Here is a 19,961-nt window from a genome sequence, read left to right on the forward strand (position 1 = left end):
ATGTTTGATTATGTTCCTGAAAATTACAATCGTAATTTAGCTCTCTGTGCTGCGCATTTTACGGAAGACAGCTTCCAGAATCTACACGAATTCAATGCCAGATTCAACAAGAAACTGTTACTAAAACATGAAGCAGTTCCAACTTTAAAACCAGAGGCAGCAGTTGTTGGGCCACAACCTGTAAGTAAGACTTAATAATTTTAAATGTATTTGCATGTATAATTTCAGACGTAATGTTTTAGTTTTATCAAGGACGTAAACAAATGCCAGCGCTGGCTTTAGTAGCCACTTAGTTATGCTATTTCGTGTGTCTATGAAAAACGCGTACAAACATTTTGGACCTGAATTTGTAATTATGTACTAATTTTGTAAATGTATTTTCCATGTAGGCTACTTTGTGACGTAATTTTTCGATCTGATCAAGAACGTAAACCAATGCCAACGCTGTTTGTTTATAGTAGCCAGTTAGTTCAATGTTATTTTGTGTGTATAAAACAAACAGGTATAAAGTTCAAAAAATTATATGTAATCGCAACACCAAACTTCAGCTGCTGTTATCAGTCTACACGTTCTGTTGGCATTTTAAGTCTAGTCAAGTCAAGTCATCCTCATTTATATAGCGCTTTTAACAATGTAGATTGTTTCAAAGCAGCTTTACAGAGATAAACATATAGTTTAAGGTAACAGAGATTGGTTTAGTTTTATAGTGGTTCTTGAAAAATGTTTTTTCCAGCTAAAGTTAGTTTTGATTGATTCACTTCCGTCTAAATGATAGTTTGTTATTAAATTAGGGGCCGCTAAGACGACACCGTTCTCTCTAAACAGACTTTAAACGCGAACCTGTGATAGACGCTGATGGCGTTCACATGCGCATTAAGAATTGATTCTATAGTTATGTGCGTTTGAATATATGTGCGCAGGTTTGTAATTCCTTACAAACCATGCCTAAACAAACTACTTGTCTTGTCTATAAATTTTGATGCAGAATTTTATTTTATCTTATCACTTCGGGTAGGTACGCGAACCAAAAAAATCCACAACGCTTTATCTGTAGAGTGGTATAGGGATCCTCCATAGGGAGAGGCTAGTTGGTACTTCAGCACTGCATTGTCATCGGGTCCAGGCGAAAGTCCTTCGTTTTAACACAGTTGCCACATGTAACTTACACCTAAAGAAAACGATACACTTGAGTAAACTAAGTTTTGTGAATAGATAAACGGTTGTTCATTATATCGATAAAACAATAAATTTAAAAAACAGTATTACTCAGTCATTTATTCAGTTTTAAATGTTTAATCTGGAGAAAACCGTATCTCAAAAGCTAACAAGCAGCAGTAGCATTTTCAAGTAACAGCGTATCGAAATTTTTATATAGCCTAATAATAGTAGAATAGAATAATAATAAAAAAATGTACCATTCAGAAACGTTTTCTAAGAGCCGTGTTTGGGGAGGTTCTGCTACTCTCTTCATTGCCGCTTTCTGGGTCTGATTCTGGCTCAAACTGATACGGCACTATTGACACCATTATTTACATTTGACTGGAGCACATGCAGCTCTCGATTGTAAAGGTAATGGGCGTGAAGTTTCCCGACAACGTGCGCTTAACCAATTACAACACACTGGCTCAACTAACCAATCTGAGCCCATGCCTGTTTCTGGGGGAGTGGTTTCATAGAATCAGGAAGTCAACCGGTCGTTCAAATGACAGAGGAGAAAGTGGCTTACAATAAAGGTGAAATTTATGAAAAATAAGGCTTTTTAAAAAAAAACCACAAAGACATGTTATATTGCACCCCATAAACACAATCATACAAAGAAAAAAACCAGTAAACCACCCCTTTAAAAAATACAACTGATCATTGTTAGCTCAATATATTATTAAATGTTGAAACTAACATTAACTGAGATTAATAAATGCTTTAGAAGCATTTTATTGTTAATTAATGTTAACTAATAAATTAACTAATGGAGCCTTAATGCAAAGTGTTACATTATTAAATCAATATCTAGGGCATGTTATAGTCCAGATTAAAATGTAAAAATGTTTAATTTTGAAAATAAATGGCCTATTAAGTCTTTAAGTTTTTGGCATTGTGATGGACACCATTACGAATACAAACATCTTAATGGCTGAAACAGAAAGGCTCGCCGTCTTCCTACTGGTCCGCACTTTCGTGACGTAACGCCGCTTTGACAGTCAGGAAGAAGTCTGCTGCGGAGCTCGCATCAGTGCGGGCTCGGCAAAAGTGCGGATATTGACCACAAAGAGAGCACCCTTCTGAGACCTAAAATGACAAATGGGACACCCTACGGTCTCATGGACTTAACGGACATTGTAAGCAGCCATTGTAAGTCCACAAGACCAAAAGCGTGTATGAAGTGTGCCATTTGAGACAGGGCCGAATGTGCATTTTCATTCAGTGCGTCTCCAATCGTTTTGCCATGCTGCTCATGCGTGTTGAGCTTGTTTACATCAGTGCATCTTCTTTGACGCGGCATACAAGCAGTATTGTACATTTTAACCGGTTGATGGAAAAGTATTCTTAAAATCCATTAAAAAAATCTGAATAATTCTTTATAAATAATTCTTCATGGTATTTTGAAGTGCCCACGATAATAATACCGCATGTTCATTATTGAGATATCAGCATATGTCTAACCTCCATGAATTGTGAAATCCTCTACGGGTACTGATGATGCCACTTGTCCAATGTTGGTCAGTTCCTCCTCTGGCAGACCTGTGGACGGGTAGCTCATACTCTTGGGCTGGCCATCCAGAGTAAAAAAACCTGCACTCAAAACACAATGAATATGCTCTTATATCCACATAAAGCAGCAACAAAATGCGTTTTTTCGACTGTCAACAAAGTCTAGTACATATTGCAACTCATTCTGAACCGCCCACGTCCAGATGGTGACATGAAGATGGAACCAAAGATAAATGTGTAAAGATATTATTTCCCTTTTTAAAGGTTTAATAAATCACTTAAGGTCAGGATAAAATGGAAATTCAAACTCATATAGTAAATTCAAGTTATAAATCAAGCTATAAATCAGTGTATGTTTTATTTACTTAAATATTTTTACCTTGATTTCATAATTCAAGGATTCGATTCTTTTTAATTCAATAATATACATGTTCATACACACCTGGCCAGGGGGAGTCCAGCCAGTGCTTGATGTGGAGGATCTTCTCATCCTTTGAGCGAGCATGAGCTTCCTCACAAATTTTGTCATACTTGGCAATCTCTTCCTATGGATAGAGATGAGAAAAACTTTATATAGACAACTGAAGATACTGGGCAGCTACTTGGATCTGGGCAGGACTGACTGACCTCATACTCTTGTCGTGAGACGGCACCTTCGGCGATGAGCTTCTCAGCATATTTCTGAAGAACTCCTTTCTGCTTCTTGATCTGTTTGTACATCAGTGGCTGGGTGAACATCGGCTCATCCATCTCGTTGTGGCCCATACGGCGATAACATACCTAATGGAAAGAAGTAATTTGCCTTACTGACGTCACAAACTCCCAAAACATGACAATAAATGATAAAAGTGTATATAAAAGACAAAAACACTCTCTCACCAGATCCACCACCACATCTTTGTGGAAGGTGGCTCTCCACTCTGCGGCCACATTGCACACGTACATCACAGCTTCAGGATCGTCTGCGTTGACATGGAATATGGGGGCATTGACCACACGGGCAACATCAGTGGGATACGGCGAGGAACGCGCCATACGAGGATCTGTGGTGAAACCAATCTGAGAAAGAGAAGCTGAGGTTTATTAAGAGGATATTTGGTGGGGGATGTTACATCACGCGTGTAATTGTTTGTGCAGAAATACCTGATTGTTGACAACCACATGCACAGTGCCATGTGTGGTGTAGGAGGGCAGATCGCTCAGATGGAAGGTTTCATATACAATGCCCTGACCTGCGAATGCAGCGTCACCATGGATGTGAATGGACATCACCTGAAACAAAAACACAGCAGTTGGTTCGATCTGAGCTCATCATAACTGATCCATTTACAATACATCCTAAAAGTACTAAGGATTTTCAGATATTAAAATTCTCATCGATACAGATTTAGCCCAATTTATTGGTTATGTTATGACCAATAAATGGAAAGTTGTCTAAACTATTTGGTTTAAATAAATTAAAAATAAAATACTCAAATCAATCGTTTAAGATCTACAAATGAATTTAGGCATTAAAGGGTCATGAAACCCTAAACCAAATTATCTGAGATTTTAACAGAGGTTTGTGTGTTGAACACCATTGAAGACACTGTTAGCATCTGTTAGATTTAATAGTAGGGTGAAAATGGTTAAATTTTAGTTTTTTTCCCTGCTATTTTCGTTTTCTGGGTTTAAAATCTTCATCGTGTCACAGGCTGTGACGTGGCAGAGCACTGTTAGTGCTCTGATGACTCATCGGTGTCTCATAATTATTAATGAGACTGAGTTTTCATATCCTATGAGAAGACACTGTCTCTTAATTATTCATGACACCACGTGGATCTTTCCAATGACAGACATGTCAAACTATGATATCGCGTAGTAGATGAGAGAGCCAATCATGGGACGCAAGTGTTTGTTTTCGTGGTGCAGAAGTTCAAGTGTGTTGAATATGTTTCCCCGCGATGCTGCCAGGGCTAGACTCTGGCTCCGGGCGGTTGGTTGGCCATCAACCACGGACACATTTAAATTATATGTGAGCAGCAAACATGTTTCTCGAGAGAGCTTCGAGAACTGGAGAATGATGGACTTCGGCCTTGTTGACGACCAATGCAAGTTACGTCTTGCGAGTAATGCGGTACCATGTGTGTGTCTAAAATGTAACCCTGATCGTTTTACTTGCCTTTTGTTAAATAAGCACTCGTTATTAAAATTTGAAATATTTCGATAATACCTCAATTGTATGCTTAATTCGTGTAATTAAATATATGTCATTGGGGTTCAGGGGGTGCGTAGATCTAGGCTACGCACAGAAAAAAAAATTAAGCCACTGGCTGATAACAGTTCCCCCTCTCCCCTGCCGTGCCATACCACACCTACTCCCTCCCTTCTTCTCACAGCCATCCACGCCCATTTAAGTTGCATTTTTCAAAAATATTTCATGACCCTTTAATGTACAGTATGAAAAATGGATTATTCATTTTTGCTTAAGTTTAGTGTTATTAAATTATTAGTGTTTTTAAAAATTAACTTTTAGCATTAGATGATGGTACGGATATGCTTATTTAGACAATATGTCAATGTCAAGTTTATTTCTATAGCACTATTTAAAACAACTCAGAGTGGACCAAAGTGCTTTACAATCTCATAATAGCACCATTTACACAAGAAAAACAAACACAACAATAAAAGAGCTTTTGCCGTCTCTATACTACATTAAAAGCCAAAGAAAAAATATGAGTTTTTAGCTTGGATTTAAAGTCCGAAAAGTTCTGAGCAGTTCTAATACACAGTGGGAGACTATTCGACAGTTTGGGGGCAGTAACAGAGAAGGCCCGATCCCCTCTCATTTTTAGTCTTGCCCTTGGAACAGTCAACAGCCTGTGTTCTGAAGATCTGAGAGATCTCGATGGCTTATGAACCGACAGGAGACTTGACAAATACGCAGGCACCAAACCGTTTAAGGATTTAAAAACCAATAAGAGAATTTTAAAATTAATTCTATAGAGAACAGGGAGCCAGTGAAAAGACATTAAAATAGGAGTAATATGATCACGCTTACGTACTCCCAAACAAAAGTCTAGCCGCAGAGTTTTGCACTATTTGAAGTCGGGAGATCGATCTTTGGTTAATTCCCACATAGAGGGAATTACAGTAATCAAGTCGGGTAGAAACGAATGCATGGATTACCTTTTCACAATCTTTGCGGGAGAGCCAGGGTTTTACTTTTGCCACAACTCTTATATGGTAGAAGCTAGATTTTACAACCGAGTTTACCTGCTTATTAAATTAATTAATAAATCTGCTTTATTCTTTGAATTGTAAAAAATTATATGAACACAAATTTCTACACAAGGGCCTGTTAATGGAAGTAATGCATTATGGATGTCTTGACGGAGATAACGTAAAAATAAACAGGAATTTACCAACTTTTAAACGATTCATAACTGTTTCATACACATTGTCATATTAGCCACCCACATTCCTATTGAACATCAAATCAGCATATTAGAATGTTTTCTGAAGGATTGAGTAATGGATTTTGAAAATTCAAAAACAAAACGTTTTGAAAATATATTTTAATTTGTAATAATTTTACAATAACCGTTTTACTGAATTTTTTTATTAAATAAAGGCAGCCTTGGGGTGCATAAGAGAATAATCTTACCTACCCCAAACTTTTGAATGGTAAAGTATATGACCGCATTGTCACAGCACTAGTTTGATGCAGTTTACATCTCACCCGATTGCCATCTGTGTCTCCACAGTAAAACTGATCTGCCTTAGTCTTGCCCTGCACCACCGGGTTCACCGCTTCTAGATGGGAAGGGTTGGCCACCAATGACAAGGTAATATTCCTGTCAGTCACACGATTTATCCTCCTGTGGTACATGCCCAAGTGGTACTTGACATCTCCTGAACCCTGTTACAGGTACCGACACAATCATCAGAACAAACATGTTATAATCTCATGAAACATACAATAACTTCATGAGATTCCAACAAAGTGTATATAGACAATGTCACTGACTTCATCAGCAGCTTCCAATTTAGAGTCAAACTGACAGAAAATCTGCTCCAGTTCCTTACGGATTACATTGGCAAGCACATTCAGACGTCCTCTACAGTGACAGACAGAAAGAGAGTTTGTAATTGATTCCATAAATCACAAGAACAGCATGTAGCATCAGCAACAGCATCTCTTCCTCTACCTGTGAGGCATTCCCATGATGACAGCATCTACTCCGTTCTTGCTGGATTTATCAATGATGGTTTTGAGCGCAGGGATCAGACTCTCACAGCCCTCCAGCCCAAAGCGCTTCTCAGATGACCATTTCCTCTGCAGGAACTCCTCAAACCTGCAGAAATCAGCATGTGTAATATATTATAGAGTTGCAGTAAACATCAAATATGGGTTTCAACAACATCTTTTTAAAGGCACCATGAAATCAAAATTGTGCCCTTGTATTCTTTAATCAATATAATTTCCCCTCCCTCTTGCAGCAAAATCATAATTGCGGTAGTAGGTCTGGAAATGTCTGAAAATAATATATGATCACCAAAATGATTTTATATGACAAAAAAACATTATAGTTCAAACTTATATTAGTTTAATCCATTTTAAATTACATTTTAAAACAAAAATAAATTGTAAAACTGGAATGTATTTTTTAAATGTGGTCAGCATTTGGAGGACTGCATGAGGCATGAGAACCACTGCTCCATTGGCAGCAACACAACTACCACTTTTGACGCTAAAAAAATCATTAAGAGATAGTAAAACTAATCCATATAAATCGAACGGTTTAATCCAAATTTTCTGAAGAGACAAGGTCACTTTATATGATGAACAGATTGAATTTAGGCTTTTATTCAGATATAAACATTGATTAGTGAACATTAACAGAAGCTCAACCGGACCTGCTTGACACGTGAGAACAAACCTCTTGCTCAGACGTGCTGCGTAACACATGAGAATGAACATTATTGGTTCGTTCGTGTAAAGAAAATATCCATATTTAAAACTTTATCAACTAAAATAACTAGCTTCCGGCAGACAGCCGTACCCACCGACTTACGCCAAAAGAGTAACCCCTGAACTTGACGCACAACATAATGACGGCAATTTCAAACAAACAGGGGGTGCTTCTCAATATCCCACCTCGTCTCCTCGTTCCTCCGTCCTCCATCCTATGACCCGGAAACCGATCGAGCTCAGCCATCTTGAAGGACATCTCAATTCTCTAATTGCACCGCGAGGAGTCGAGGAACGAGCAGTGAGGAGGCTTTCAGAGGAGTCATGAGCGAGGATACACAGGTGTATCCTATGCGGAAGTGTTTTATTGACTAAACGTGACGCACGTATCAATTCTCCTCCCGCTTCATATCGGTCACAATCATTTTAATTTATTCTTTACCTTTGCAGTTTATATAAACCACATATCTCACATATTTAAACAGGGTTCTTGCTTTATTATTATTTCTTATGAATTTCTTAAACTTCAACAACATGAGGGCAGATCCTTTGAACGCTGCTGATGACGCTATGAAGTGACGCTCGAGTGATCAAGTATTCCAATGTATAAAAAAAGCTTTAATTCGACTCCTCCGTCTTCGTTTTCTTTCCTCGCACCCTTCCCTCGTATCCTACAGGGGGTGGAGCTGAGACGCGAGGAAAGGAAGCGAGGATGCACAAATGAGAAGCACCCAGGGCAACCATGTTCGTCAGTGCGTTGTGCGTCAAGTTCAAGGGTTACTCTTTTGGCGTACATCGATGCATACAGCCGTCTGCCGGAAGTAGTTCAGACGGATTGTATTCTCTCTGTACCATACGCGCAGTCCTCAAATCAAGCAACAGCATAAGAAGAAAAGTTCGACCAATCATAGCGCTGGGTTCATTCCCCAAATAGCAAGCGAGGATGATTGACAGATGCGTAAATCGGCAGCAATAAAGAATCCCGCTCGATCCTCTTACACTCCCGCCGTCTGACTGAGTTCATAAGCAAGGACAGTACAGTAGTCACAGTACTTCTGACGCCTGAAGGTAAATGGGCTGAGGTGGATGTGCAAAGTTTAAATATTGTATTAAGATAACTTAATCCTCTGGATTCGATTATCACACAGGAGTGATCGCAATCGCATGGATTATTTTAAAATACTCCGTCATTCATGGTCACTCAGATAAGAGGAAAACATCATCCATCCATGCAAATTATAAATTTGATACATTTTTGTCATTGGTTGTTGCGTTAAATCTTACCCAGATACAATAGTGCTATTTTCTGATTGGCTATTGTGTAGCTCGATGAACAACACGAGAGGAGACGCGCTTGATTCCTGCCGGTTCCACAGTAGCAACAGTAGTTATGTTATCGACAAAGTGAATATGCGGGGGGAAAAAAACATTACGAAATTTGTTTCCATTCAATTGGCCTTTTACCGATAAAAAGTGCCCTTGAGCCGTTTCCATACATTTTTTTTAAATCGCAAATTCTACCTTTTGAGGTTCCAGTCAGCACACCCCCCCCAACACCAAACAAACAAAAAAAAAAAAAAAAATGGAGAGAGTATTCAGGCAGTTAATTGAAATTTGCCAGCTTACTGTCATTTCAATTTCACAAATAATTGCAAGTGTCCGAAATATCAAAAGATGACGGCAGAATGAAGCAGTTGCTCATCTGATAGGGCTCGAAGTAACTACCCTTATGCGACGAAGCCCAAGGGTCTGGGAGAGACCACGCAATAAGGCGTTTTGGGAGGAAGTTGTGGAGACACTTTACAGAAAGTTTTTTTTTTTTTTTTTGCTACTTTTTGCCTGGCTCGATATTACACTACACCAAAAAACTAGTTGAGGATAAATTCTTTAAAATTGGGCAATTCCAGCGTTATGGACGTGACATTTGCAGTCAAAACTTGAAATATAAATTCTCAGAAAATGCATTTAATACTGAAACGTCTGTTTATATATCCATACTCCCTTAATAAAGGAGTCCAGACATTAGAAAAATATCAGTCTACACATGTGTTTTATATTTAATATGAGGGAAATACACGAGACATGACACAAAAAATCTTTAACTTTTAGGTGGCAAAATATTTTTTAGTAATTCTATGAATATCACTGCGCAAAACAAAAGTAGCCTAGTACTAACCCGATGAAGAATGGTCGGCCTCCATAGAACTTAAAATATTATTTTTATTTTTCATTTATCAGGAAAAAAACGATGTTGAGGACGTGACAGTTCTCCGTTACGGTCATGACCGCTCTGAAAGCGACTTTAAAACTTTCACAGAGACCTCAAACAGAAAGCACAAAGCCTTTCTTTAAAGTGAATTTCGTTTTTTATTAATTGTATCTTAATTTTAATCAATGTTTCATCAACCAATTGCCTGGATTTAATAAATAAGAAGTAAATATAGTAGAAAATAGATTATCAAGGCCCGTACGGAAATGGGAAAGAAGGTATTTCTGTATTCTTCACCTTCAGCATGAAATACTTTGCAAAAGGACTTGAAACTCATTGAGTTAATCTCGCTAAATGCGATTTTAAATCCAAAATGAAAGACTTAGAGGCAGATGCCATAATGTAGGCTAAATGCTCTTAGACTGTAAACATTATTTTAAATGCTTACTGTATATGAAATGTTAGCTTTAGTCTTCTGTATTATTTGTCTGTACCTATGTGTTTGTACAGCTGCCTGTCTTGGCCAGGTCAGTATGGTGGTAGAATTGTTGCATTATTCCAAATAAATAGATTATGATCCACAAATAAATGTAAAGAGATTCACAAAAATATATCAAATTCACAAATAAATAGATTAAGATCCACAAATAAATGTAAAGAGTTCCACAAAGAATTACTTTTACAATTGGTCAGCTCAATAAGGCCGTTATCTGATTGGCTTAGGTAAAGGGTGGGTGGAGTCCACTTATTTGTGGATTTGTCTGTCGACGCTAGAAGTGTTTCAAAATCCACAAATGCGTGAGGGGATTTACAAATGCACAGGAACCGATTCACAAATGTGTGAGGGGATCTAAAAATGCACAGGAACCGATTCACAAATGCACAAAAAAAGATTCACAAATAAATGCCAGGCAGAGTTGTTTGTGGAATAAACAACATTTCTAAATATATTTTTTATTTGCAAACCTCATTCTATTTATTTGTGAGTTTTATAATTCTTTGTGAAACTCTTTACATTTATTTGTGGATCTTAATCTATGTATTTGTGAATTTGATTTATTTTTGTAAATGTATTTACATTTATTTGTAGATCATAATCTATTTATTTGGAATAATGCAACAATTCTACCCCCATAGGTCACCCTTGCAAAAGAGGTTGTAATCTCAATGAGACTCTCCTGGTTAAATAAAGGTTAAATAAAATATCACGGAGGCGCCGGTGCGTGAACTGGACTCTCGTCTCATAAATGAACCGAAACTCAGCGTATAATGTACTTGCACAGACCTGAGAAATATATAGAAAGCTTGAAATTTCTACTTGTAAACAGAACAATTCAAAACGAAAGAGTCTCCAAGTAAAGTCGGTTATTAAATAAACAAATAGCAAAACGAGTTGTGTGGTGTCCACCACTTTTCAAAGCAAAGTTACACCGCTGCCACAGACCACCGGTTCCGACACTAAAGTGGATTGCCATTGCCCTGTACAAGCTGGCAACCTGCGCCAAGTATAGACTGATGGGCGAAACTTTCTGGGTTAGTAAAACAACCGGCCATGGTTTTTGTTGTGACAACTGCACCTTGCACGTGATGAAAATATCATGCAACACCACATTTATTTGCGTTAAAGCCCCTTTTCTCGACAAAAAGTGTTTCCAAACTAGTTTTTCGCGACAATTAAAGTATCGACATAGAATTTATGCGCTAAAGTTAAACGGAAAAGGATTGTGTCGACATTTGCAAAAAAATATATATAATTGGCATTTCCATCAGCTATATCGGTAAATATATTGATGCGCTAAACCTTTTTTTTTTTTCGCAAAAAAACCCTTGGATGGAAACCTGGCTAGTGAGAGCGGCGCGGCCAGAGTTTTGGGCGCTGCGGCATATTAAATATATTACAAATAGTTTTTCAGCGTGAGAAATACACTGTGTGGCGGGAGAGCGTGACAAAAGACCGAAATGAGTGACTGTCACTCGAGAGCCCTGTTAAAAAGTATGGTTGTAACTTAGCCTATCAGTTGCTGCGCGAGCTCTCTCACAAACACTGTGCATACAGAGAGAGAAGATAATTGTAAAATGAAAATTGATGGGCTAAGTTTAAATTTTGTTTTGTCAAAATGTCAGAAAGCATTTTGTATTATCCATCCGTGTTTTTAAAATTCGTTAAATGACGGACGTTTTACTGTTAACACAGCCTTCATTATATGTCAGATTCGTCTAACTGATACTTGATTTTATTTTTAGAATAAGTGATTAGTTTTGCTATTATTGGACTCCTGTCTATTTATTGTCAACTATGTTCTATAAATATGATTGTATTGGCCGATTATTCAGCTAATCCCTGTCCTGTTTAAAATGTGCAATGTTCAAATGCAAAGACAGCACATCTCAAATAAAAGCCTTTTTTTCCATGTGAGATTTAGTATCATATTTGGATATTGGAATAATAAATTAAGTAGCCTATCTTAAATGTACAATGTTCCGATGTTAGTGTTTTTTTATTTACTGTTTTCTAGGGGTTTCTTAATCATTATTCCTGATTAATATTGTATTGCATATAATGTGTGCTGGTCAATAGTCTAAAATTAACACTTGAATAACAATGAATAGTTTACTTTGGAGTATTATAATTGCCACCCACTGACCTTTCTTGGTATGGCTGTAGTATCTGTAGTCTCAGTATGCTATACAAGCAATAAGTATGCAGGTAAGTGACTAGTTAAAAGCAGGGATAGATTAATGAACAGCCCTACCAGGCCCAGGATCCCAGGAGCTCTGGTGGTTTACACAAAGATGCTACTGTAATATAGGCTTGTATTGGGTTTGTTCATCTCATGTCTGAATAATGTCCATTTATATCCACAAAAGTCACCAGAAACTATCATTTAAGGGACTATTTATCAAAATGTTCTCCCAGGGGAGCACACCCCTGGATCCCGCTTGACAAATATGTTGATCAGGGCATATATCTTGGCTTGATCCCGCTTACTATGGGATCAATATCCCGCCAAATGTATTGCGGCCACGGGATCAAAATATAATAAGCGTGAATCAGAAAATAACAAGCATGAATAAAAACTTTAAAACCCATTAAAAAATATTTTTCACAAAACTTAAACTTCATGCTTTCTTTAAAATTATGTTTTCCCTGGTTTTATTACTCTGTACTTTGCGCTCTCTTTCATTTTCTGATCATCATTTATTTTTTGTACGCTTGTGCTGTTTTTCTCTTCGCTGTTCTTTCCATGTTCTGCGCTTGCTCTTCCAAATGTTGCAGTTCTATGGAGGTTGTTTTGTTTCTTTATTATTCAATCAAAAAATATATTTTCAATTAAAAAAACCTTCACTTAAATAAAAGAAAAACTTTTCAATCAAAGAAAAAAAGTATTTGAATCCAAAAATATATTTGAGACTCAAAAAAAATACATTTGAACACTGCTTTTCTTTGATTGAAAATGTTTTCTTTGATAGAAGTCAGTTTTGTTTTGTTTAAAGCAACCTTTTTAATTGAAGTAACATTGTTTTTTGATTGGACCATATAATAGGTAGGACATTTGTGTCTTTATCATTCAATCAAAAAAGAAGTTGCTTCAAACAAACAAACAACAGAATCAATAAAAAAGTCACTTCAATGAAAAGATAAACATTTTCAAATATAGAAAATCGTTTTTGAATGCAAATAAAATATTTGAGACTCCAAAAATTGCATTTGAACACTTTTTTTTTATTGAAAATGTTCTCTTTGATTGAAGTAATCTTTTTTGTGTTTGGGCCATACATGGGTAGGACATTTGTGTATTAATCATTCAATTCCAAAAAAGTTGTTTCAATCAAAAAAAATATTTTCAATCAAAGAAAAAACTGTTCAAATGCAAAAAAAATTTACCCCGTGAATAAAAAAGTATTGAAGAGAATGTTTTTTCCTTGGTTTTTTTTTTTTTTTAAGTGAAAAAAATGTAGAAGTTCAAATTGTTTTGATTGAATCATTTTTTTTTTGAAGTGAAAAAAGTTTTGAAGTTCAGATTTTTTCGTTTGAATCACTTTTTTTTTGAAGTGCAAAAAGTTTTGAAGTTCAAATTTTTTTGATTGAATCATTTTGACACAAATGTTCCGCAGTGGGCGGGTGCTTCTCTATTGGTCAGACATGTTTGATTGACAAGTGTCTACACCAACGACATCTTTCTGACAAAGAATGTTCGACACTGGCCAGCAAGCTTTTTGCCAGCAAGTGGAGGGAGCAGCCGTGAAGTTCATTTTCCTGAAGCTACAGATCTATCTCTGTGAGCCTTGCAGCGGCCAAGTACAGGGGGTAGTGAACTGATAATCAAATGAGTGTTCCAATTATTTGTAATTTTGGTTTATAGTCAATCTTGCACCTAGCACCCTAAAACCAAGTGATGTAGCCTACGCAGTTGTGGTCATGATTATTTTCAGGAATTGAATGATCTGTTTCATATTTTGTATTTAGCTGTCTATTGCTGAAAATGACAATAAATACACAAGCATACATCAAGTTAAACAATCTCCATAAACTGATATCAGTTTGTCTAATGAGTGCACACTGCACACACTAGCTCAAAAAGAGTAGATCGACTTGTTTGAGCTTCCACTGTTGCCGTAGTGAGAGCGCAGCTGTTGCGAGTTAGCAACATCCACGCGCAATATTTGCTAGTGATGGGAAGATCGAGGCTTCGTGAAGCAATGAAACAGTTGAACCAAATGGTCCATATTGTTTCGAGGCTTCGAATCAATCCGACACCCGTCTCAACGGTGACACCTAGTGGTCACTTGCAGGTGTTGATCTGAAACAACCTTGACGAGCCATGAAAACGTTATCAACTAGCCGTTCGCACACTTTGCTATCCTGTCTGAATATATTTAGATATCTAACCTAACACCATCACAAAAAATCCTCAACGTGAAGTTCCACTCCCTCCACTTGCTGGCAAAAAGCTTGCTGGCGAGTGGCGAACATGACTTCTTTGACAAATGTCTACACCAACGACATCTTTCTGACAATCAAAACTGTCTGACCAATAGAGAAGCACCCGCCCACTGCGGAACGTTTGTGTCAAAATGATTCAAACGAAAAAATCTGAACTTCAAAACTTTTTGCACTTCAAAAAAAATGATTCAATCAAAACAATTTGAACTTCTAAATTTTTTTCACTTCAAATAAAAAAAAAAAAACCAAGGAAAAAACATTCTCTTCAATACTTTTTTATTCACGGGGTAATTTTTTTTTGCATTTGAACAGTTTTTTCTTTGATTGAAAATATTTTTTTTGATTGAAACAACTTTTTTGGAATTGAATGATTAATACACAAATGTCCTACCCATGTATGGCCCAAGCACAAAAAAGATTACTTCAATCAAAGAAAACATTTTCAATTAAAAAAAAAAGTTCAAATAATTTTTTGAAGTCTCAAATATTTTATTTGCATTCAAAAACGATTTTCTATATTTTAAAATGTTTATCTTTTCATTGAAGTGACTTTTTTATTGATTCTTTTTTATTGATTTTATTGATTCTGTTGTTTGCTTGTTTGAAGCAACTTCTTTTTTGACTAAATGATAAAGACACAAATGTCCTACCTATTATATGGTCTTTGCTTGTTTGAAGCAACTTCTTTTTTGACTGAATGATAAAGACACAAATGTCCCTACCTATTATATGGTCCAATCAAAAAACAATGGTACTTCAATTAAAAAGGTTGCTTTAAACAAAACAAAAACTGACTTCTATCAAAGAAAACATTTTCAATCAAAGAAAAGTAGTGTTCAAATGTATTTTTTTGAGTCTCAAATATATTTTTGGATTCAAATACTTTTTTTCTTTGATTGAAAAGTTTTTCTTTGCCCCTTTATTTTCTTAATAATAAAGAAACAAAACTACCTCCATACAGTTCGAGTTTCATGTAAATTAGGGCGGGCTTAAGTGACACCATTGGTCCAGTAGTTCTAGATTGACAGCTCCATCTCTAGCCAATCAAACGAAGAGGGGAGTTGACGTCACTCCAATGCGACTCACGCTACTGATGCTCTCTCGTACAGGGGAAGACAACAGTTTATTTTAAACTTTACAAGGACTTTTAAGCAGTAAAGCTATATGAACTCTGGACTCTGGTGTTAAACAATACTTAGCTCATGATGTTAATATGCTAAGGCAGCTCTAAAACATCATGCAGTTTTGAAACACTACATTTCTTTGCAAAAATTAAGTTAAAAACGGCCATTTTACCGTTTCTGAAGAATTTAGGACTTCGACCTTTCAACGTTACACACAGCCTACCTTTATATATATATATATATATATCGCAGTGATCAGTTCTGTGCAGATTTAGCTCATCTCAAAAATCATAACATAGCATTTATAAAAGAAACACTAACACAGGAGAATACCTCAGAATTCATCAAGATTTCAAAATAAAAGTTTAAACCCTCGCTCTGGGCTTGCATTCTTTGATGTTCACATGTTTATGTTCAAGAAATTACAGCAGCTGTAGCATTTCTTTTGAAAGTAGTAGCCAAAAATGAAAGATTAAGTGGACATTTTTATTAAATGTTTGGCCAATATTAAACACGGATTTGATCATGCTGTAAAGTGTAACAACAACAATCACCCTGATTGGTGCCCTCTGCAGGAGTTTGTTGTAATACATAATGTACATAAGTTGATTGTTCAAATACAGTACATAATTTTATAAACAGTGTTGTTCAATAAAACCATAAAATGACTTGCTTTAAATACTTTGTGTAAACAAATTTTTGCCTCGTTGTTATTACATATGTATCAAGTCATTTTAAGGGGATTCACTCTATTCTATTTTTATTACCACCAAAAGTATGATCAGATTACTCAATTAATTGTCAAAAGAATTGACCAATTACTCTACCAAAATCATTGATAGTGACAGCACACGATTAGTTAAATGATGAGTAAAATGCACCTGCATTGTTCTGACTTTCAGTCAAATGAAAGACTTTTTTCCCAGTCATATTTTGTCATTGAAGATTTAGGCCCACTGAAGTGCCTTAAAACATGCAGCATTATTAAATGTGGCCAGCTACAGGCCAGTAGCTGGCGAGGTCTCTGTGTAAAGAAGAACTATGTGACTGAACATGTGCATGACGTCACCGTTTTCACAAATATGCGTTTTTGTAGTTTACACTGAGACAATAACAGTCTAGTTTTCAAAAACGTGTACTTTGAAACCTGTTTTTAAAAGTTTGCGTTTTCAGGCCCCCAAAACACTGTTGACGTGTAAATTAACGGCTAAAACGGACTATGGGAATGTAAGCATATTGACATCCCTAACGACAACGATCCAATCAATTCCTGATGAACAAAATCAAGGCCTGCCCTACATTTTTTTTTGTTTCGAGAAGCTGCTTCACTCGAGTATACGTAACAGCAGGGAAGAAAAGAATAGTCACACCAAGACAAATGTTTGGTGCGAAGATTCGGTGCGTTAACCATTTTATTTAAAAATGACGACTGTTCAGACCGATGCAAACATTCTGAAAGGTTTAATGCATGTATTCCTATAATGTGCACCCTTACATTTGCTGTGTGTGTACAGTGTGTGTACCTAGTTGAGCGAACCATGCGAGCCAACAGTGTCCGCTTCTCCTCAAGGCTGAACTGCATGACCCCAGGCCTCTCAAACTTCTGTCTGATCCACTGACACTGGTCCAGGTCATTGATGAACATGAACTCAACCCCTATGTGTTGGCAATATGCCATCTGAGAAACACAACATTTCAGCAACAAGTAATTGTTTTATTCCAAACTGAAAGAAAATACTACACAGTACTACAGCACCCAACCATTTCACAAAAAGAAGTTTGTCATGTTTCAAATTATAGAACTCTTCAAACAATAATGCCGTGTGACACTGCCTGGGTGTCAAATGTTAGTAGATCATGTTCATAATTAATTAATGAACTACACCTGTGGTTTCCCATATAGGACTCGTGTGTGAACTTGAGAACCGAGTAAAAAGTAGGATTTGAGTACACATGGTTTGATATTTTACATTGACATTTAAACAATCAATCAGTCATTATATACTTAAGTATAACGTGTACAAGACTGTTGTTTTTGTGTAACAAAACTATTTAATATTTAACATAAAGCTTGTGATTTGGATGCACATCAAATAAAATAAAAAATAAAAACAACATTCAAAAGGCCCCATGACTTTTCTAGTTGTTTGTAATTTACTGGAATAGAATTTAAAATAAATAAATGAATAAATTTTTTTTTCAAGACAGTGTGGTTCTTCAAAGATTAAAAATAAGTTTTTGAGGGGGTGAATTAAAATAAGAAATTATCTTTTTAGCCGTTTTAGCTTCCTTGTGGTCCTCACTCACCTCCAAGCGGCGGATGATCTCCCTGAGGGGCAGAGCGCTCTCATTGCCCCCAATAAAGGTGGTGGTGGGTAAGCGGAATACTTTATCTAGATCAGACTCTTCCAGCCCATAGAAACCTGTCAGCCAAACGCACAACACGTCCAACCCAACCCAGAGAGAAGGGAAAGGTGGAAAGGGAGGGGGACAGGGTCAACAGAAAAGAGAAGAGCCATCATGGATGCCAATGAGCATGAAGGGATGGAGGGAAATAAAGTAAAGCGAAAGGAAGAGAAGTCCATATGTAGAGAGAGGGAATGAGGAGATAAATGATAGAAACAGTGAAACAAGAAAAAAAAAATAGACAGGGAGAGAAAAAAAACATTGAGTTAGTGCGGGATGGAGTAAACATGAGGATGACAGTGATTCCGTGCATAATCAGAAACATGGTGGATTGGAGTGTTAAGAAAACGCAACAAAAAGCACCAGCCATTAGCATGATGCATGTTATTAATAATCATAATAATAATAATAGTAATAATAATAATAGTAACAACAGCAAAGCGGACAACATAAAAAAAGAACATTAAGTATGAAGTGGTTAGTTAATGGTTAGAAAAGGAGAAAGAACAAGATTTACAGAGAAAAGAAAGGTGGTTTAAAAATTGATAAGTAGAGAGATGGAGAATTTGGGGGTTAAAAAAAAGAAAATAAATGGGTTAACATCATTATCACTGTTAATATATTGGTGTTAATTGTATCATTGCATTAAATGCATCCAGAATTTATTATGTAAACAAGTAACCGTACATCTTTTGATTGTGAACTGCAATTAATGAATTACACAGTAAAAATCTCATTTAGTAGTATAATGATATAGTATTATATTATATTTATTTATTCAGCTGCTAATGTTAAGTCAAAAACTACAGTTTCATATAGCCTCCAGTTTTATTGTATACAATACATTTAAGTATATACTTATAGCAAAATGTGCAGTTCTAATATATCTAGAATTAATAGACATACTATATTACTGTCACCTTTACAGTAAGAATTGAATTATTAAAATCCTTAGACAGGGATGATCATTTAAAAATGAGCTTACTATATATTATTTACAGCACAAGTTTTAATAAACCTTTGAGGGTGGATCTCACAAAACCTATAAGAAAGTCCTGGTCACAGATTCGACATAACCCACAGCAGCACTACTAATTCAAAAACCACAACATGCGAGTTAACAGGTGTTTTAATATTCAAAGACTAAAATGTTCTGCCAGACTATCGTTTCAAGCAAAAACATGCTAAATGCTAATACCATTCATGCTGAATGCTAAAACACCTATTGTGTCTCCGAATGCTAGTATATTTGGGCAGAATGAGTTAATTTAATAAATTAACAAATTACTGAGGCTCATACAGTACCTACAAAAAGTCAAACATGACATGCATTAAGCTGTTCAGAGATAATGATAAGGGCAGCACATATGGAAACTGACCTGTCTGTGTTGATAATTAGATGTGCAAAAAAAGACAGACATTCACCTCAATGCATTTAAGAGGGTATGTTAAAGAGAGAGATAAACCTATATAACAGTGTTAATAAGAGCACTAAAGGCAGCAAGACAGAGAGAGAGGAAAGAAGAGAGGATGAGCACAGAGAGAGAGAGAGAGAGAGAGAGAGAGAGAGAGTATGAACTTGTTTCTAGTAGGGATGCACCAAAATTTCAGCTA

The 19,961-nt window shown here is 36.4% G+C and overlaps 1 protein-coding gene across 6 annotated transcripts in view; it reads right to left on the reverse strand.

Moving 5' to 3' along the window:
- The window catches only part of ogdha (oxoglutarate dehydrogenase a), a 71,618-nt gene that overhangs the window by 11,011 nt on the left and 40,646 nt on the right, over positions 1-19,961 (reverse strand). For all 6 annotated transcript variants that reach the window (XM_077223234.1, XM_077223233.1, XM_077223232.1 and 3 more), the window contains 10 exons: positions 18,249-18,364; positions 17,465-17,619; positions 6,900-7,046; positions 6,719-6,809; positions 6,431-6,610; positions 3,853-3,981; positions 3,589-3,768; positions 3,337-3,489; positions 3,152-3,254; positions 2,662-2,790 (listed from right to left, as the gene is read on the reverse strand). In XM_077223234.1, coding sequence (XP_077079349.1) covers positions 2,662-2,790; positions 3,152-3,254; positions 3,337-3,489; positions 3,589-3,768; positions 3,853-3,981; positions 6,431-6,610; positions 6,719-6,809; positions 6,900-7,046; positions 17,465-17,619; positions 18,249-18,364 — 1,383 coding nt within the window. The remainder of the gene's footprint in view (positions 1-2,661; positions 2,791-3,151; positions 3,255-3,336; positions 3,490-3,588; positions 3,769-3,852; positions 3,982-6,430; positions 6,611-6,718; positions 6,810-6,899; positions 7,047-17,464; positions 17,620-18,248; positions 18,365-19,961) is intronic.

Source organism: Siphateles boraxobius, unplaced genomic scaffold, assembly GCF_051911475.1.
Source record: "Siphateles boraxobius isolate OS27281-9 unplaced genomic scaffold, OSU_SipBor_1 9, whole genome shotgun sequence".
Classification (NCBI taxonomy): domain Eukaryota; kingdom Metazoa; phylum Chordata; class Actinopteri; order Cypriniformes; family Leuciscidae; genus Siphateles; species Siphateles boraxobius.